We start from the raw sequence: 17572 nt of genomic DNA, 5'->3' as shown, positions 1-17572 counted from the left end.
GGATAGGGACCCAGCAGCTCCTTGGGTTCCCTGTGCAGCCTTCTGAACTGATCATGCTGGGGTCCTCGAAGTGCCACTTGTCCAGTTGTTAGTAGCTGCACCTCCTCATGGGACATTGCAGTGACAAGACAGAACTAAGGGCTACACAGTGCTGTTGCTCCTTCATGGCCAAAGCTGCTTGACTTCCTGGGAGCAGGAACTTCGCCAATTCAGGATTCACTGACACTAGGCGACCCAAAGCACATACATTGCCACCAAAGGATGCTACTTCACAATCTCAGGGATCCGAAGAAGGGTCACCAGGAGCCAGCTGGGCCAGGTCCGTGCCAGAGGGAAGCTTCCAAGGAGCTGTTGTGCACGGCTGCTGATAGCTAGTATTCCACGTGGAATACTCAAATCTCCAGAGAATTCTGTTTTAAAAGAAAGACCACCTGGGACAAAACTAATTAACTTTAATAAAGAATTTCCCATAATCCAATGCTACACATTACCCTACAGATGTGGGGCTGTGAAATTCAAGATTCCTACAAGAGCTATTTGGCTCTTTGTCCCAACAACTCTCAGGGTGCAGCGCATTAAACCATTTAATCGAATGTTACCTATGGTATATGCATGCTGTGATTTCGACTTAGATGAGAAAAGGCAGCCTTGCGTAGGCCCCGGCCCTCCCGCTTCTCACCAGTGGTTAAACTCCATCCTGGGAGTCCCACGTGGGTAAGGTTGGCCCTAGTTCATACCACACCTCCTAAGTCTAGACTGCTGTCATGACTTAGATTCATGGATTCAAGAGGACCGTTTCGACACGTAGTAAGTCCAGGCTGTTTAGGGGGACTCCACCCAGAAGAAAGGGCACAGAGCCGCTGGAATGATTCCCTGTACACTCCTAGGCCCCTAGGTGACTACTTGTCAAAGCCCAGTTGGTCCTTCTCTTCATTGTCTTTACAGCTGTGCATGGCTATACATTTACGGGTGTGGAGTGTTCGGTGATCCCTCAGGGAGAAGCTCCCAGGCCCCTGCTGTCCAGGCGCCGCCACCTCAGTAGCCCTGGGCAAGCACCACTCCCCTCCGGCTTCTGGCTTAGTCAGCTGAGAGGAACAGAGCAGGGTTGGGTAAGGACCTGAGTGCTTCCAGAAGAGGCTGGCACTTCGGGGGGGCTTGCTCCCTGTTTCCGGTGAGGAAGGTGAAGCCACCCTACACAGTGCAAGTGAGGGGGTGTAGCTGTGCCAGTGAAGCCCCTTGCTTGGCCCAGCCTGGCCCCACACAGCGACCGGCACTAATTCTGCAGCTCGGTTACTGTCCACTTATTAGCTGGGCACACTTGCCAGCTGAGCTCCTTCTAGAATGAACTGAGGGCAGAAGAAATCCCTTCTTTTGGGTATTGGAGGGTTGGGATGATTGCAGAGATGGCCGGTCCCTGTCTAAGCCCTTCTCTAGCCGCACCTGCCAAGTGCAAGCAAGCTCTAAGCCCAGAAATTGTGCAGAACTGCACACGACCGGGCTTCACACCCTTTAGAAAGAAGGGCTGCTGGCATGTTTCAAAATGCCAAACAGTCATTTCAGACCTCCCCGGAAATACCACAGGTAACATGAGCGTAGCACACACACAAATCCTGGCTCTGAGTTCCTCTTCTCCGCAACATCAAGACAAAGTGAGTGGGGAGAATAATCAGAGGCTGGGGATGACGAGAATGTGGCTCATTTAGTGGGCTGTGCTGTTTACACTGGGAAACAAACAAACAATCAAAAAAGAGTATGGCGGAGCAAATTGACAAACGACACCACAGCAGCCATTCCCAGATTGCATGAATCACCGCCCGCTTCGCATTAGCTGCTTTCTTAAAAGCAGATGTTGTTTAAGGGGACAAAGTTATGCATCGGGGGCGGGGGGCTGCGAAACACTGCCTCGGGCCCAGGAGGGACGGCCCTGTCCTCCTGGAGACCTGGCTGACCTGGACCAAGCATCTAGAGGAGCCCCGGCAGAGACATCGGTGGCAGTCAGACATCCGCTCCTGCCCACGAGAGAGGGAAGACTACAGCTGTCTCGCTCTGTCCCTCCAAGCCCAGGCCACCCCTCAGTAAACAGAAGGTGGGGACAGCAGGAGAAGTCACAGGCAGTGTCACCTCTGCCTACCTGTCATCCCACCCATCCCCTGTCCTTCAGCTTCTTAGTGTTCTCTTCTCTGCCAACTACCTGAAGCATACCTGTGTTTTTAACCTCACAAGCCCCAAGGGCAGGACCAGGACCCCTTTGCTTCTAGCCATTTGGCCAACATGGTGGACATTCAAGTACTCCTTAAGTGTGCACAGCGCAGCAGGAAGAGCCTCTCCGTCGCCTCCCCATGTGCATGCTGCCTTTGCAGGGACCCCACAAGTGGAAGCTAGAATGGCTTCAGTCTCTGTTGTCTTCACCCAGCGTGACTTGAGCGGCGTCAGTGGAGGAGGGCACAGATCGCTGAGGCATCGTGGGACTCTTCTACCCTGAGTCCTCCCTGATGAAGGGGGTCATGATAGCCAAGAGATGTTCTGGCTCCATTTTGAAATGAAGGGCTGGGACAATCCTGCCTGGCCGCAAATGGGCTGCGCGTCCCAGCCTCAGGCCGATTTCTGTCTGACCTTCCAAGATCTCAAGGTCAGCCCAGCCTCATGGGCTTCAGAAGACCCTGGCCCATCCGGGAGAAGAAGGAAACAGGTGGACTCCATCTCCACCGGCCAGAGTCCAGGCACAGCCGGCCCAAGGCCGTGTCTTCTTTTAAGACCAGAATGGCGGCCTGGACATTAGCACGGAAATGGCCCACAGAAGGCAGCCTGGGGGTGAAGGGACTGCCGAGGGCCACACACGGCTGTGAAGAATGGCGCATTTTAGAGAAGGAAGATGGGTTCAGATGACAGGATCACAGCGGGCCTCACTGATCTCCTGGTGGTCACAGTCAGAGGGTCAGGGTGGCTCCTGGAGTCCTGGGCTTCTAAGTGTGAAGAGAAGGCTAGAGGGGTGTGGGGGTGATGGCCACAGCGGGAGGTCTGCTCAGACTCCGCACTGGGAGGGCCAGGTCCACCGGAGAAGCCAGCGGCCCTGTCTGTGCAGGGAGGACGTGGAAACGGAGTACTGCTCAACCACACACACTGTGGGAAGTGGGGCTGAGCAGAGAGGGGGTGTCACGTGGCTTGGTTCTAAGTGGGCGTGGATGAGCCTGAGCCCAGCACGCAAGGGTCAGGAAGCCCCCCTTCCCGTGTCAGGAGACTCTTTCCTTTCACACTCAGAACTCGGAGACAACAGCCGTTCTCTCAGCTATGTGAGAGTGCAGTCGGGCGTGACACATGATTGGACCGAGAAATGGACTTGAGCGGGCACCAAGGCAGTCCTGATGCTCTGAGAGCCCACCTGGCGTCTCAAAGCTCTGAAGGGTCCTCAGGAAAGCAATGGAGCCTGCTCAGTCTTGGGCCATGCTGGGGACACCAAAGGGATGAGCAGAAACGGACACACGTTCAGGGACCTCACCAAAGTGCACCACCCTCCCCCTTCCCCCGGACTACTTGTCATGAAGAAAAGGAAACTGAAGGCTATGGAAGGAGGGCCTCGGGGAGGGGGTGCCCGAAAGTGGACTCTGGAGGTCAGAGGTCAAGGTGACAAGAGAGAGCAGTCAGCACTCAGCACTTTGCCCAAGGCCACAGGACGTGGGTAATGGTGGGCACACACCGGACTCCCCGGACCCTCAGCGGCCAGATGCCCTGCCTGTGCCATCTCCTCCACAGCAGCGGGCAGTGGGGAGAGGCGGCCACAGAGAAGAAAATAAAGCCTCCACAGCCCCTCTGGCTGCCACCGGGTGAGCACAGCGGCACCAGACTGGGGTGAGCAGCCCTCGCTGGTCTGGATCCGGGTTGTGCCCCTCTGGGCACCCCCCCACCCTGACCCCTGCTGGTGTGGCTGCCATGTGGCTGAGGGGCTTTGCCTTTCTAAGCGTGCCTCTGAAGCTCAGGGTCTTGGGGGCTCTATGGCACCTCCAGGGCACCTCAAGCAAAGTCGGGGTCTGCATCAGAAGGGACAGGGCACACCCCGGTGAGGACAGGGCACACCCTGGTGGGAGCGGCTCTGCATCCACCAGGGCCTCAGCCAACACCAGCACTGAGCTGAGCAGGCTTGGAGGACAAAGGGACAGTGGCTGGAGGGCACGCAGGGAATCAAGAGCCCGGAGAGGGTCTGAGGGTAGGGACAGCGCGGGTGCTGCTGGTGCCCATGCTTCGGGTGGGTGAGGACGCAGCAGCACAGAACCGAGCTTCCCAGTGCTTGAGCTCCACCCGAGAACTGATCAGACAGCATGGGGCACATGGCATCCTTCCTCCACGCTTTCACGCTCACAGGTTTCAGGAGGCGTGAAAGTGAGTGTTTCAAGCCCATTTTGAAGAGTGAGGGAAACTGAGTCCCCAGGTGCAGTAGAACCTTGGTGGCCTGACTGGTCCGGCAGGAGTGCAGTTGCCTGCCTGCCCATCACCTTCATCACTGGGCCCGAGATTTTCTGCAAGGATAAATCCAAGCCATGCCAGGGCTACTCAGGCGAAGCACACTCTAGAGATGGGCCCCACACGCCGCATCTGGGCTTCCACCTCTCCTCTGCAAGACGGAGGCCTGGTCCCCCGGCAGCGCCCCCACTGGCAGCAGGTCTCTCCCTACAGGCCTGACTGACAGGCAGGGCAGCGTGGGCTGCAGTGGGGTGGGGAGCACCTGCCGGCACCAGGCTCTAGCTGCGGATACTTGCTCCAGGAAGTTCTCTGGCGGATCTACCAGGCCACAGAGGGCCTTGGGCACCCACAAGGGAGCGGCATCCCCTGACAGCCCCACCAACGTTCACAGCCACCCCAGCTCCCCAGCGAGTGCAGGCTGTCCAGGCCAGGACTCAGAGCAGCCTGGGCTGTCGCACACACGATCACCACGTCTCACCGCCAAGCGAAACGAGCCCTCGTGCGTTCCGAGTGCTGCCCCGGCGTTCACGCGCACGTGGGAAGGATGGGATTCCTTTGCTTCTCGGAACTGGAAAATCTCTTTAATTCAGTCTATGCTTGTATAACACAAACCTCTGCGAATCCACCGCCACCCCCGCCTGGTGCTCAGCGGGGCCCGCTCGGCAGCAGCCAGCTACGGCGGCGCACGGCTGCTAGGTAGCATCTTCAAAGAGTTAAATGGAGAAAGGTAACATTTATGCAAGTGTGTGTATACATATATATAGGAAACCACGGCGTTCTTCGTGCTGGCCCAAGATAACACATCACACATTTGTTGTCACTCAGCAAATACCAACAAATGCAGGGTGTCACTGAAGGGTCGAGGCTGTCCCCGGGGTGAACAGTGATGAAGTCTCAGGTCACCAGGAAGAATAGAGAATATGCTCACCTGTGGATCTGTATTTCCAATATATGCATATATATGCGTGAGTGTTTGCGTGTATGGCTCTGTGTGTGTGTGCGTGTGTGTGTGTGTGTGTGTGCGTGTGTGTGTGTGCGCATGTACGTGGTGAGTTGCCGGAGTAGAAAACATCAGTTTAATTCTGTTCATACTAAGCAAGTTAAATAAATCAGATTTTGTAACCTATAACACAACTTTTTTTTTAAAAAGGAACATGGAAGATCTTCAAAAATTGCTACAGTACAAAAAAAGTGTGTGTGTGTGTCTGTTGGTATTTATATATTTATATATTTATATATAATAACCAGAAATAGTGACTCTATCGGAAGAGACCCCAGCCCTGTTTTCCGTAAGGTTCCCGCGCCCGCCGCGCTCGGCTGCGGCTCGGGGCCGGGCCTCTAGGGGCAGTTCATGGCACATAATGGCATTGTTGGCACAGGTTCGGGATCGTGGTCCAGATCCCAGGCGTTGATGCCGCCTCCGTCCCATTCCCGTGGCCACCTGGTCTCTCGGTCTCCAGTCCCCTTCTCGAGTGTCTTTGTTCTGTTCTCCAAAGAAAGCTCCGGGGAAGGCAGTCACCCCTAGGCGGGAGCATCTTTACAAAAATATATTTGGCCTAGAGCGGCTGCTATGTGTTTCCCACTGGCAGACAGAAGTGGCAGGTGCGGGGACCCTCCCCTTTAGACAGTTTAGTTTTGGGTTTTGTGTTTTTGTTTTGTTTTTACAGGTTCACCAACGGAATCCTGCGTGGAAAGAAAACAAGAAAAGATTAAATGCAGGCAGCAGGACCAGGCACGGGGAGGCTGTAGGGGTCCTGCCACATGCAGCCCCAGGTCCCCTCCTGCTCTCCCAGCTGGTGTCCGAGTGGCCTAGGAAAGGGAGGCTGTCTCGCGAGGACTGCAAATCCCGGGGCTGTAAGTGGTGGCTGACCTCCATGTTCATCGCTGTGATCTACGGTGCCCTGAATTTCCTATGACAGGAAGCAGCCGCACGTGCTCCGACCCTGAGCTGAGCAAGGAAAGCTTCCCTTCCACCCCATGGCTCAACCAGGACACAGAAATACTCACGGGCTGTGTCACAAGATCCACCCTGTATCTCCCTGGAAGGGGACCTCGCTGCAGAGAGGAGGCGGGTGACACCTGCTACCTGTGCATACGCAGGCCAGAGGAGCTACCTGCAGCAGGCCCAGGGCAGGGCACCAGCCCAGCCTGCGGGTGCTTTAGGAAGTGAGGGCTGTGAGGGACCGAGCAGGTCAGCTTGGCCCAGGCCCTGGCCAGTGCCAGCGCTTTTGGGTGTGGACAGGGCCTGGGACCCACCCTCGTCTGCAGGTGGGCATGTTTGCTCAGAGAGGCATCTAGGGTAGGGGGACGGGGAAGTGCTCAGAGCTACCACTACACCTCTATAGCTGCAGGCAGGAAGGAATTCCTCCACACCTTCGTCTATGCGGAGGGTACAGGCCTGAGTGGGGTGCGGGTGCCAAGGGGCCCCGCCTGAGAGAAGGCGGGAGAAGCCCTCAGCTGGAGCTTGGCAGGCAGACAGCTCCACCCCGTCCTCCTTGAGTCTTCTCAGAAACAGACTCCTGGCAACCAGGGAGGCCCAGAACCTTCCTCCTGGCCAGGCCTGTGGACATAGGTTCCTATGAGCTCTGCACGAGGTACAAGGACAGGCAGGCAGGGACTGTCACCTAGCTGTCCCCACCAGATGGGGCACAGTCTTCTTCCACCCAGCATCTAGGGAGACAGAGAGGGGTGCAGGCCACGAGGTGGGACACGGCTGCAGGACGCAGGATGCGCACTGGTCTTGAGAGGCGTGGCTGCAGGCCCCAGAGTAGCCACTCCGCTGAGCCCCAGCTCCTTGCTGTTTCTGAGCCCCCACCCCAAAGTTATCCAGTGGGGGTCCTTCCCAGAGACCCAAACTGGGACCACAGAAACCAGACCTCTGAGGGTCACCTCAGCCTGCCCACCACTACGCGTGACACCTGACTCAGCATGTGTGGCCCAGGCTGCAGCCACTGTGAGAACCCCAGCCTGCTGGGCTCCGGGGCCTCCTTGAATAAAGCGATAGGATTTCCTGTCACAGAGGCATGGAGCCCTCCAAGTAGCCTCAGCCCAGCGACCTCATCCTGCCCAGCTCCTCCACACTTCCCAACTTTGGGGGAAGGAAAGGTTTCAGGAACAAGGTGACGCCACCCCAAGAGAAGCGCCCCTCTGGAGTACCCGCCCTCACTCCAATGTCTTCAAGCTAAAAACTGTGGAGACAGGCTGCACAATGGCACCCACAGCAGGGACCCGGAGTGGTCCCAATCACAGAGATGGACAGTGACGCTGCGGTTCAATGGACAGAGCTTGATTGTGGGTGGTGAGCGGGATGCGGAGGCAGATGTGCTGAGGTCCTGCTGTCCTTCCTCCTTCTCCTCTTCCTCTCTGAGCACCATGATGCATCCTGGTCCAGACATGCAGATCTTAGCGCTGGGGTCCCAGCATTCAGTGGCAGAGGTCCTCGGGCCTGCTGCCCTTCCCGGATACGGGCTCTCTTTATTTCTGCCCACTACTGTCCCACTGTCCTGTCCTGTTACTTCTCAGGTATATGAACATCTGCTGTCGCCTTTAGATGTGTGTGTGTGTGCGTGTGTGTGTGCGTGTGTGAGAACTCCCTGAGGACAAGGGCCAACACCAGGCCACTCTTGACTCCTGGGAGTCCAGCCTGGAGGAAGCTGAGAAGAGACTGTGCCCCCCACAGGGGCTTTGTTCTGCGTCCCTGAGTGAGAGGAACCCTCCGGGACTTGACCCCTCTTCTTGGCCCCTTAGAGGTGCCTACAGAGGGGTCGCTGGGGAAGGGTTCGGGTTCTTGAGATCATGGCTTGGCCATGTGGGACAAGCAGCATTTTCCAGGTCTGCAGGAGAGGGAGGGAGGTGGGCAGGGAGGAAGGGAGGGAGACCCGACCTCGCATCTGCAGTGGCCACTTTGAAGCTGGGGGCGGGCTGTCCTACAAGTGCTGGGCAACGGCTCAACATCAGGCCTGGAGGAGGCGCTGAGGTGCAGCTTGCTCTACTGTTCCAGCCCCTCTGACTCCAGGAAGGGCTTGGATCGCTGTGCCAGAGGCTCTGGGCAAGGGCTGTGCAGCCAGAGAGTAGGAGCCCAGACGAGGCGGCAGAGGCAGGGGCGGCGGGGACCACAGACTAGAGACGCCTCAGCCAGCCGAGGCAGGGAAGCTGCGTGCCCACTGCAGAGCCATCTAGGAGACGGGTCTGGGACATGGTCTGCCCTCTGCGGCCTGGAGGGAGGAAGCCGGACAGCCCCTGGGCTCCCTGGGACAGGGCTCAGAGCCTGCTCTGTGGAGAGAACACACTGCAGCGATTCTCTGGGACCTGAAAGGGACGCAGCGCCCCAGTCGTCTTGGTGCCTAGCCTCAGGGGGCTCTGCTCCTGGAGGGCCTGGAGGTTGCTTTGAAAAACGTGTTCCTTTGAATTACAGAAGCTTGATATTCTAGTAATGTATGATTTTTAAGAACAAAGTGGGAAGACTCACATGGAGATTCCCTGGTTTTATTTTTTATTAGTTAGGTCTTCGGTGTGTTTTTTGCAAACAATAACACGGTGATTTCTGTCTCACTCTGGCTCAAGGGGCTTTGTGGTTTCCAAGGCAAAGAGGAAGTGCGGAAGCCACCCCTATGAGGCTCTCTGAAGCGCGCTTGTTCCACAAGAAACGATAAGAGGAGCCCACAAGGCTCTGCCGGGTGTGGGTCAGGGGTCCCTCCCTTGCATGCAGGAGGGCAGCTTCGTTCTGTCTGTGTTCAGAGCCGTCTGCCCCCCCCACCCGCTCCCCGATGAGGTGGGTTGACACAGGAGCAGGCTGCAGTCTGTGCAGGTGCAGCTCCAGGGCTGCAGGGGGCACATCCACCCGAGCCTGGTCAGGGGCCACCACCGGGCCCACGTGTGCCCACAGTTGGCATGAGAAGATGAGGAACCCTGGAATCACGCCTGCCCCATCATCATTACAATGCATTTGGAGAGTGTGGACAGCTATTCAAGAGCTGGATCTCTCCACTGGCTCTTAAACCTTAATTAAATGTTTTAGTATTAATTGCTATTTATTTAAGGGACAATAAGCACCCTAGTAAGTCTAAGCGAGATCTCTGGTTATTCTCTGCCCAAAGTCCATGGCTGGGCATTAATTAGCAGAGTCGGGGGTCCTGAGAACCTGCACACTTTTGTCCCAGTGAGTGACAGACAGTCTGTCCCACTAGCAGCAAAGGGACCCAGAAGCATTTATCAGAACTCCCTAGTGAGGCTGCCTGCACAGCCTCCTGGCCCCTGGCCATGGGAGCCACGGCAGTGCCTGTGTCTTTCTGTCAGTAGATGCAGAGGCTCAGCCCGCCAAAGGAAGCTCCACCTGAAGGCTCTTGGTCCTCTTGGGCTCTGCTCCCCACCCCTCAGGGGGCCGTGGGGCGGGGCTCCAGCTGTAGGGCCAGAGACATCCCCGTGGGATACCCACATCTCGCACTCCCTCCTGGGATCGTGGGCTGGCAGGGCTGCTGGGTCTTGGTGTCTGTGTGCTAGGAGCAGAGAAGCGGAGACAAGGCAGGAGGGCTTTCCGCAGCAATGATGTTTACACAGCCAGGGCCATGGCTGCGCTCAGGGCTCAGGGACAGCCCTGGGCCAGGCTGGGGGTGCTCTGGAGCTGCTCCTCAGTCCTCCCGGGTGCGCCAGCTGCTTCTGGGCTGTGGGTTTAGCTGAAGATCCTGGCCTCAGACTCCACCCCCGCTCTCCTCCAGCCTGGCCGGGACCTGCAGTGAGGCAGTTGCAAATAGGAGCGCAGGGGCCAGGCAGCCTGGAGCTGACAACCTGCTGATGCCAACCAAGTCTCTACCTTTCCCCAGCCTCAGTTTCCCTGGTGAATGGGACTGTGGGCACACAGGTGAGCTCTTACACCTAGAGTGGTCTGTTGATGAGCTGCTATTGGGACATGCACATCAGTGCTGTGCCCCAAGAAGGGTCCCATGGGCCCGCAGGGGGTGGCCTTTCGTCCACGAGGCCATAGTGGAGGCCGCTGTGCAGGACTGGCGTGTCCTAGGTCAGTGAACTCTGCGCAAGTACACGTTTCAGGTGGAGACAGAGATGCTGGCAGCCACGTGGCCCTGGGAGGATCCAGGCTTTACCAGAAAGCAAGTGTCCTGCTGCCATGCAGCTGTGGTGCCACAGGGGGCGCTCTACAGCTGTGCAAGCTGCCGCTGCATGTTGGGCAGACAGGGCCCGCTTGGGACACGCAGGGCAAGGCCTCTGCCGAGGAGAGGCTGGGCCCTCTGTGCTCCCTCTCCCCCAGGGGCTCCACCATGACTTCTGCAGGACGTCTTCTTTCCAGTCTATTCCAACTGGGCTTCTTCACCTGCTGGCCGGACTTTTGGCTTAGGGACAGGGCTGAAGGGCCGGGGATTGGATTTGGTGCGAGCATGCAATTCATTAGCGCTGGGACCGTGGGCTGGCCAGTGCAGATTCACTCCCACTCCAGCTGCAGCCGCTGTGGGGCCTGGCTAACGGCTGCACACGGAGGGCTGGACGCCTCCCTGCCCTGCAGAACATGCCAGCTACACGGGCTCCCGGGCTTCCACTCAGCATGCTCAGACTTGACATCCCACTCAAGATTCAGGGCCTCTTCGCCACGGAAGGGAGAGGACCAGGCGAGGCTCACTCACTCTGGGGGACTCGAGGAGCAGAACGCGAGGCACAGCGGGAGAGGAGGTACTGCCTGGCCCACAGTGTGGCAAAGAAAAACAAATCGAGCAGAAAGCCCAGGGCTGCACTTGCAGGGCCTGTTCTGGGAGCGCAGGGCCGCACCCTCGTGACCGCGGCAGCCGGCGCGCACAGCCCTGATCATCCACGCTCATATCACCGAAAGCAAACCGAATATTCCTGTCCAGCAGAGCGTGGAAAATTCATCCTCTTTTGGTACCAGTCCCTGGCTTCAAATTAGCAGATGTCCCAACTCCTCACATTCTCCCTTTATCATGTTCCTTCTTATCTCTTATTTTTGTATTTCAAAATTGTATTTTCGTTCTGCCTCGCACCCTCCCCGTGCAAAGCTGCCCGACGGAGGTGCGACCCTGCCTGCTTTCGGCTGGCCCCGCCTCCTCCCGTGGAGGAGAAGAGCTATAACTAGAGCCGGTTTCCAGAAAGGCCTTTCCCTGCCCAGAAAGGCCCTGCTCACGATGGCCCTCATCAGGGATGACGGGCACAGCCGTGATTCTCCTGGGGACAGCGAGTGTCTGCCACGCCTCCACAAGGACATGGGCACGTTTCTAACAAATGCAGCCTGGGGTCCAGCTCCCTGGTTTCCGTTCAGCAAGGCCTGCTGCTGGAACCCGCCACCCAGTCAGGAGGGAAGAGGGAGACAGCCTGCGTCTGCAGAGAGGTACATACCATGAGACAGACGCCTGGCGTCTGCCCTGCCCCAGGAGGTAAAAGCCTTCGGCCAGTCAGCAGGAGATTTCAAACCACTTCTCAGACACGAAGGCCACAGGGATGAGATGCCGGTCGGCAGAGGAGGAGCTGGAGAGAGAGAGCAGAGAAGGGGTTTGCACAGGTGGGCCCAAGGCGCCCGGGTAGCCAACGGCCTCGAGGGAAGTGGGAAGGCCCAGCCCGATGTGGGCCCACTGGGCAGAGGTCATGCTCTGACACGGAACCCGGGAGGGCTGGAGGAGCAGGCCGGAGAGCTGGGCGCAGGGGACTCTGGCACGGAGGCCGGAAGGCTGGCCGCCCTCCGTCCCGTGCCACCCTTGAATCTCAGCTCTGGAACGCACAGGTCAAGCTCAGAGCCCAGGATCTGAGCCTCTGATGGCAGAGATCAGATCAGGTGCCCTTTAGTGCATCAGGCAGAAAGCAGGGGACCTGTCTCCTATCGCCTGGAAGACCAAACTGCCATGTCCCATGGCCAGGGACTCAGGCCCTGCACCTGCAGGAGCTCCATGCCACACAGGCCCCGCCACGCCCCTGACCCTAAGCCCTATCCCTCCCTCGGGCTGAAGCACTGGTTAGCTGCCCAGGATTTGCATCCAAACCACCTCACCAACTTCCAATAAAAAGGCCTGAAAGGCTTTCTCCCTTCTCTGGGAACTCAGCCCTTTGGAAGGGACATGGGTGCGCGGGGGTGTGCGCGCGTGCTCAGAGGCTTGGGGACATCTGCTTCCTGCTTCTGCAGGACAAGGACAGAACAACTGTGGACACTGCTGCTGGCTGTGGAGGCCAGGCCTCTGCCTCCCTGTCCCTGAAAATGCCAGCAACCGACACACAAGCAGCAGGTGACTTCCTGAGGCAGCCCTGCCAGGGGCCCGGGCAGCCTCCCCAGCCGCTCACCCCACTGCTGACTGGGGCCTCGGGCGCCCGGTCATGGACTCATTTCTTCCGAGGATCTTTAAGTTGTTGGGGACTTTTTATTTAATCTATAAGATGATGCATGAGTGTACGCTTCCTTAAAAAAAATAGCTTATTGATATTTTAATTTAATTCTGGACGAACCTTCAGGAGCTGACTCAAGGCTTTCTTAAATATTCCCAGGGATGGCTAGGAATATGTCTTCCTTAAGGGATCACCCATGAATAATAAAAAAGAGCATTTAATAAGAAGTGTCTGCTGCTGGAGTCCGCCTGGCACTTGATATTTCTGCAGCACTCAGGGCTGACATTTCATTGACAGTCTCAGGGACATCAACTGGGAGGGTCCACTTGTAATTTGCTGGTGTTCAGGAGGTCGATAACCACAAGACTGGCGTCGCACTCCAGGGCTGTGGCCAGCTGCAGCCCCGCATGGGACCGGAGGTTTTATTTCTGTCCTGTGCCCATAGGCGGGGCTGCAAGGGAACTGGGGCTGGAGCTGCAGTGTCCCGGGAGCCCGGGAGCCTGCTGCGGTCTGCCTGGTGTCTCTCGGTTGGTGACAGGGCCCAGTGTAAGCAAGCAGGCCGAGCAGCCCCTCGTCCCCGCCCCGGAGCTCACCGGTTCCCGTTGAACGTGGACTTGTAGTCGCCGGCTGGGTGCAGCGTCTCGTCCGTGTACACGGGCACCGACGCCCTCACACACTCGTGTGAGCACTGCAGTGTCTCGTTGTAGGCCGTGAAGATGTCCAGGCTGCTGGGCACCCGGGCCGGGGTGAAGTCGGTGAGGTTCTGGCAGCTGTCCTCCTGCTGGTTGACCTTCCGCTGGTGGCTGCTCCTCCGGGGGTTCCCGCTTTGGGCACAGCTGGGGAGAGAGAGGCTGGGTGGGGGCGGGCAGGTGCCGGGTAGGCACCTTGGCCTCCAGGCCTCGCCGCCAGTCGGGAGGCTGTGCTTAATGTCAGTGGTAATTCCCAGCCTCTTCAGAAAGATCAAGCACAATCAAGCAATCAGCTCCTTTCTCTTCGACATACAAAATTTGAATTTTAAATGTGGCCATGACCGCAGAGAGAGCTGGGAGAGGGGAAAGGGTCAGAGCACGCTGCTGGGCCGACTAGGAGGAAGAACCTCTCTGCCAGACCACGGCATGACTCAGTTTCCCCCAGGGTCCCAGCAAGATGAAAACTCTGACCCAGCTTGCGGTCTGAGGGGCCTGGCTCAGTGGGAGATATGGGGACAGGCAGGGTGTGATGCTCCTCCCTGGGGGACAGTCTGGCGGGAGTGTCCGCTTCATTGTCAGTGGCCCCAGGTCTCCTTCATGACCTGGAAGCGAGGGTCCTGGAGGGGGCTGTCCCACTGACTCTGTAACTGCCTCATTTTCCCATTTGTCTGGGTCTCAGGGCTCCCAAAGGCCACCCTAGATGATGTCTGAGGAGGAATTCGGCACTGCAGACCTCAGTGACCCCAGAAGCCACCAGTGCTGGGTTCACAGGAAGGAGGGGCAGTGGCTGGGGAGCCCTTGGGAGCCCAGGGCACCATCTCCTCCATGGGGCAGCACCAGGGCAGGGTGGCATCTCCAGCAGGCCTCCCTGGCTCACTGTCCCCAGGAGAGGACTCCCTGTTCTCACATCGAAGTCCAGCCCGCAAAGGAGAGATGTGAACTCCGAAGCCAAGGGCCCAGCCTGCCTCGTGCCTCTCCAGGGTGCCCTCGCCACCCTGGCTGCAACCCTGGGCTCCGAGGGGCTGGCTGCAGACCAAAGAGGCCAGCATGGCAACCAGCAGGGTGCCCAGGCCCTGGCACCAAGGTCTCCAGCTCTTTGGAGAAGCAAGGGCCCTCCCAGGTCGGCCTGTGGATCTGTCTGCCACGTGGTCAGCAGGTCCGGGGCCCAAGTTCACCCCTGTGTGAGCAGCTCTCTGTGAGCAGCTGTGTTGTCCTTGTCTCCAGCCCCCAGAGAACACCTGTAGTGCCCATCTGTCTGCTGGCTGTCAGGAGACAGCTGGGAGGCCTTGCCAGTGGGGAGGGGTTTTCCCAGGTTGCCCCACCCTCCTGCCACCTGCCATCGGGTCCCCCATGGTGATGGCTTTCTCTGGAAGTTCCTGGTGTGTACCTGTCTGGTTCTATGTCAGTGTCTGGGCAGCAAGGGACCCCTGGGAGGGCTGCTCTATAGGGAGCTGGGCCCTGAGCATCTGGGGTAGCTGCGGGCAGCAGGGTCACCGGAAGTCCCCTGGTGTCTGTGGGTATCAGGTGTGCAGCCCCAGCACGGCCGGCTGCAAAGTAGGCCACTTCCAGGAGGGGGCAGGCCGTGGTGAGTGCCCACAGCAACATGGCGACCTAGTTCAGAGATGCGGCGGCGGGAGCCAGGAAGGAGGCCGAGGAGGCCTTTCGGGCTGCTGCCAGCAAGACCTGGCCCCACGGGGAGAACAGGAGGGGACTGGCTCGGGGGCAGCATCTGCAGCCCGTGGGGACCTGGGGACAGTCCCGGGAGCAGGAGCACCACCAGCCCGGACGCCCGTCTGGGAGCCGTCTCCGCGGCTGCCAGTGCCCGGGCCAGGACACAGGAGCCCCAGGGCTCCGGAGGGGCCTGGGTGTGCGAGGCCGGGCTCCCTGTGCACACTCCCCGGAGCCCCGCCCCCACCTCCGGGCCTTACCAATTTTTTAAGACAAGAGTTGTGATGAGAGCGGCGATGACCATGATGAGGGACACGGTGATGGTGATGATCTGATGCACAGCCAGACCTGCGGAGGGGAGACAGCGGTCAGGGACGGCGCCTGCGGCCGCCACCACTCCAGGCCAGGCGCCAGCCCCAGCCTCTCCCCTTGCCACCCCTCAGGCTGCAAGCCACGGCCCGTGGCAGCAGCGCCCTTCGCGCCCTGCTGAGCCTTCGCCTGCTGCCTCTGCCTGGCCCCTGAGCGCTGCTAAGACCTGCCCCTCCTGCCTGTCACGCCTGCTCGGATTCTGCTCCCGACACTGGAGCCACGAGCGGGGGTGGGGAGCAGGCCCGAGAGCACGGCAGAGTTTGGCAAACCTGAGGACCCCAGGGCCCAGGGCTTCAGGGAAGGCGATCCGCAGACGTGCAGCCCTCAGGGCCTCAGGTCGCTGGGAGGAGGCAGCCCCTTTCCAGAGCCCTCCCGGGGTTACCCACTGCCTGACAGAGCCCGGGGGAGAGAGAGGACTTCCCAAAGAGCATCCATGGACTGGCCTTGCTGCCCTGTGCCCTTGCCAGGCAGCAGAAGGAAGTGGGCAGGCAGGCGAAACCGGAAGGACAGGGACAGAAGGACAGGCTGCTGCAGCAGCAGGACAGTCACAGGCCCCGGAGAGCTGTCTGCTGCTCATGAGGCAGATGGCAGAGGATGGACGCCTTCTCACTCCCTCCTGAGGTCCCTGTCACAGCCATAGTCCTTCCTGATCACATCTGCCACATACCTCTGGGGCTGTGGCCCTGCATACACCCCGGCTGGCTCCTGTGGCCAGCCAGAGCCGCCTGGAAGGTCCACCTGCCTAGCTGTCTGCTCTTGGCGACAGCTTCACCTGCGGGGCCAAAGGCCTGGGGCTTCCAGCGCCTGCCCAGGACAGCACCCACCCGCCCCAGCTGCTGGGCTGCCACACGCCTGAGGCTTGAGGCCGCCCATCCTGCTTGCCCCCAGCACCCATACTAGAGCCCACTTCGCTGAGACGCTCCTGTCTGACCCGGTGGCTTTGGGGAGGCAGCACATGTGTGTCTTCGCTGTGGCAGACGGCAGTGTCAAGATTTTCCTGGCAGCCTCCCAGAGACAGATGCTGCCTCTCTGCTGAACACGACCCTCTTGGGGGAAATTGCTCACGCTCATTGAAAGTGGGCACAGCCAGAAAGCTGGCTGTCTCCCCTTCCCCTCATCTGGGGCTACTGTCACCGGCCATGAGGACTCGTGGGGACAGCCCACAGGAGGAGCACATTCAGGAAGCGCGGAGCCCACCAGGAGTGCCACAGCCCCGTCGCGCACCTTTCGCCCACGGGCTCAGAACCCGTCTGCTAAGCACTTCCCGTGCCAACCCAATGTCACTGCCAGGAACAGCCGCCCCAGTGCCTTTCTCAAAGCTGCAGTGTCCGTCGGCAGCTCTGGCCAGCAGCCTCCCCAACCCCTGGCCCAGCCCATGGCACCTGGTGTAGACTCCGGGAGAGTTTCCCTCCTCCTCCTCTAAGACAGCCACGCCAGCCTGCCACAGGGGGGGAAGCACCTCCAGTCCTGCCAGCCGTGCACAGCCCACAGTCCCAGCAATCCCTGCATTTCGCCAGGTCCTCTGAGGCCCGACAGAGGCTGTGTGGGAGGATCAAACGGAGAGCAGCTCAGGGAGCGGCCAGGGAGGGCAGCTATCAGCTCAGTGTCCTCTTTGGCTCTGTGCGTGCTCCCATGGGCCTGGGCGAGCGACAGCCATGCTGTTGTGCAAAGGCTGCACCTGGCCTGCCCGTGCTTTTGAGACAGCAGGAGACTGAGATGGCAGTGGTGAGGATGGTGGTCACAAGTATGGGTGCGGTGGAGGTGGTGAAATCATGGTGGAGACGATCCGGTGGTGACATGATGAATGGCATGGGTGGTGGGGATGGTGATGGGTGGTGGTGGTGGTGGTGATGCTGGTGATGGTGGTGGTGGTGGTGGTGGTGGCTATAATGATGGTGGTGGTGGTGGTGGGGATGGTCGTGGTGATGGCGGTGATGGTAGTGGGAGTGGTGATAGTGGTGATGGTGGTGGTGGTGGTGGTGATGGTGGTGATGGTGGTGGTGACGGTGATGGTGGTGGTGGTGATGGTGGTGGTAGTGGTGGTGGTGACGGTGATGGTG

At 59.1% G+C, this 17572-nt stretch overlaps 1 protein-coding gene across 3 annotated transcripts in view; it reads right to left on the bottom strand.

Annotated features, from left to right (window-relative positions):
- Positions 1-5029: 5029 nt before the first annotated feature.
- Positions 5030-17572, bottom strand: part of Ajap1 (adherens junctions associated protein 1) — a 95831-nt gene continuing 83288 nt past the window's right edge. The window contains exons 3-6 of one of the 3 annotated variants that reach the window (XM_023699360.1): positions 15404-15491; positions 13380-13622; positions 11812-11940; positions 5030-6138 (exon numbers count right to left, since the gene is read on the bottom strand). In XM_023699360.1, coding sequence (XP_023555128.1) covers positions 11868-11940; positions 13380-13622; positions 15404-15491 — 404 coding nt within the window. In that variant the 3' untranslated portion in view covers positions 5030-6138; positions 11812-11867. Of the gene's footprint in view, positions 6139-8644; positions 8728-11811; positions 11941-13379; positions 13623-15403; positions 15492-17572 lie in introns of those variants that run through there. The other 2 variants (XM_023699361.1, XM_023699362.1) reach the window with 2 other exon arrangements.

The sequence above is a fragment of the Octodon degus genome, unplaced genomic scaffold (assembly GCF_000260255.1).
Source record: "Octodon degus isolate 3935 unplaced genomic scaffold, OctDeg1.0 scaffold00113, whole genome shotgun sequence".
Classification (NCBI taxonomy): Eukaryota; Metazoa; Chordata; class Mammalia; order Rodentia; family Octodontidae; genus Octodon; species Octodon degus.
This window is presented reverse-complemented; position numbering and strand designations above follow the sequence as displayed.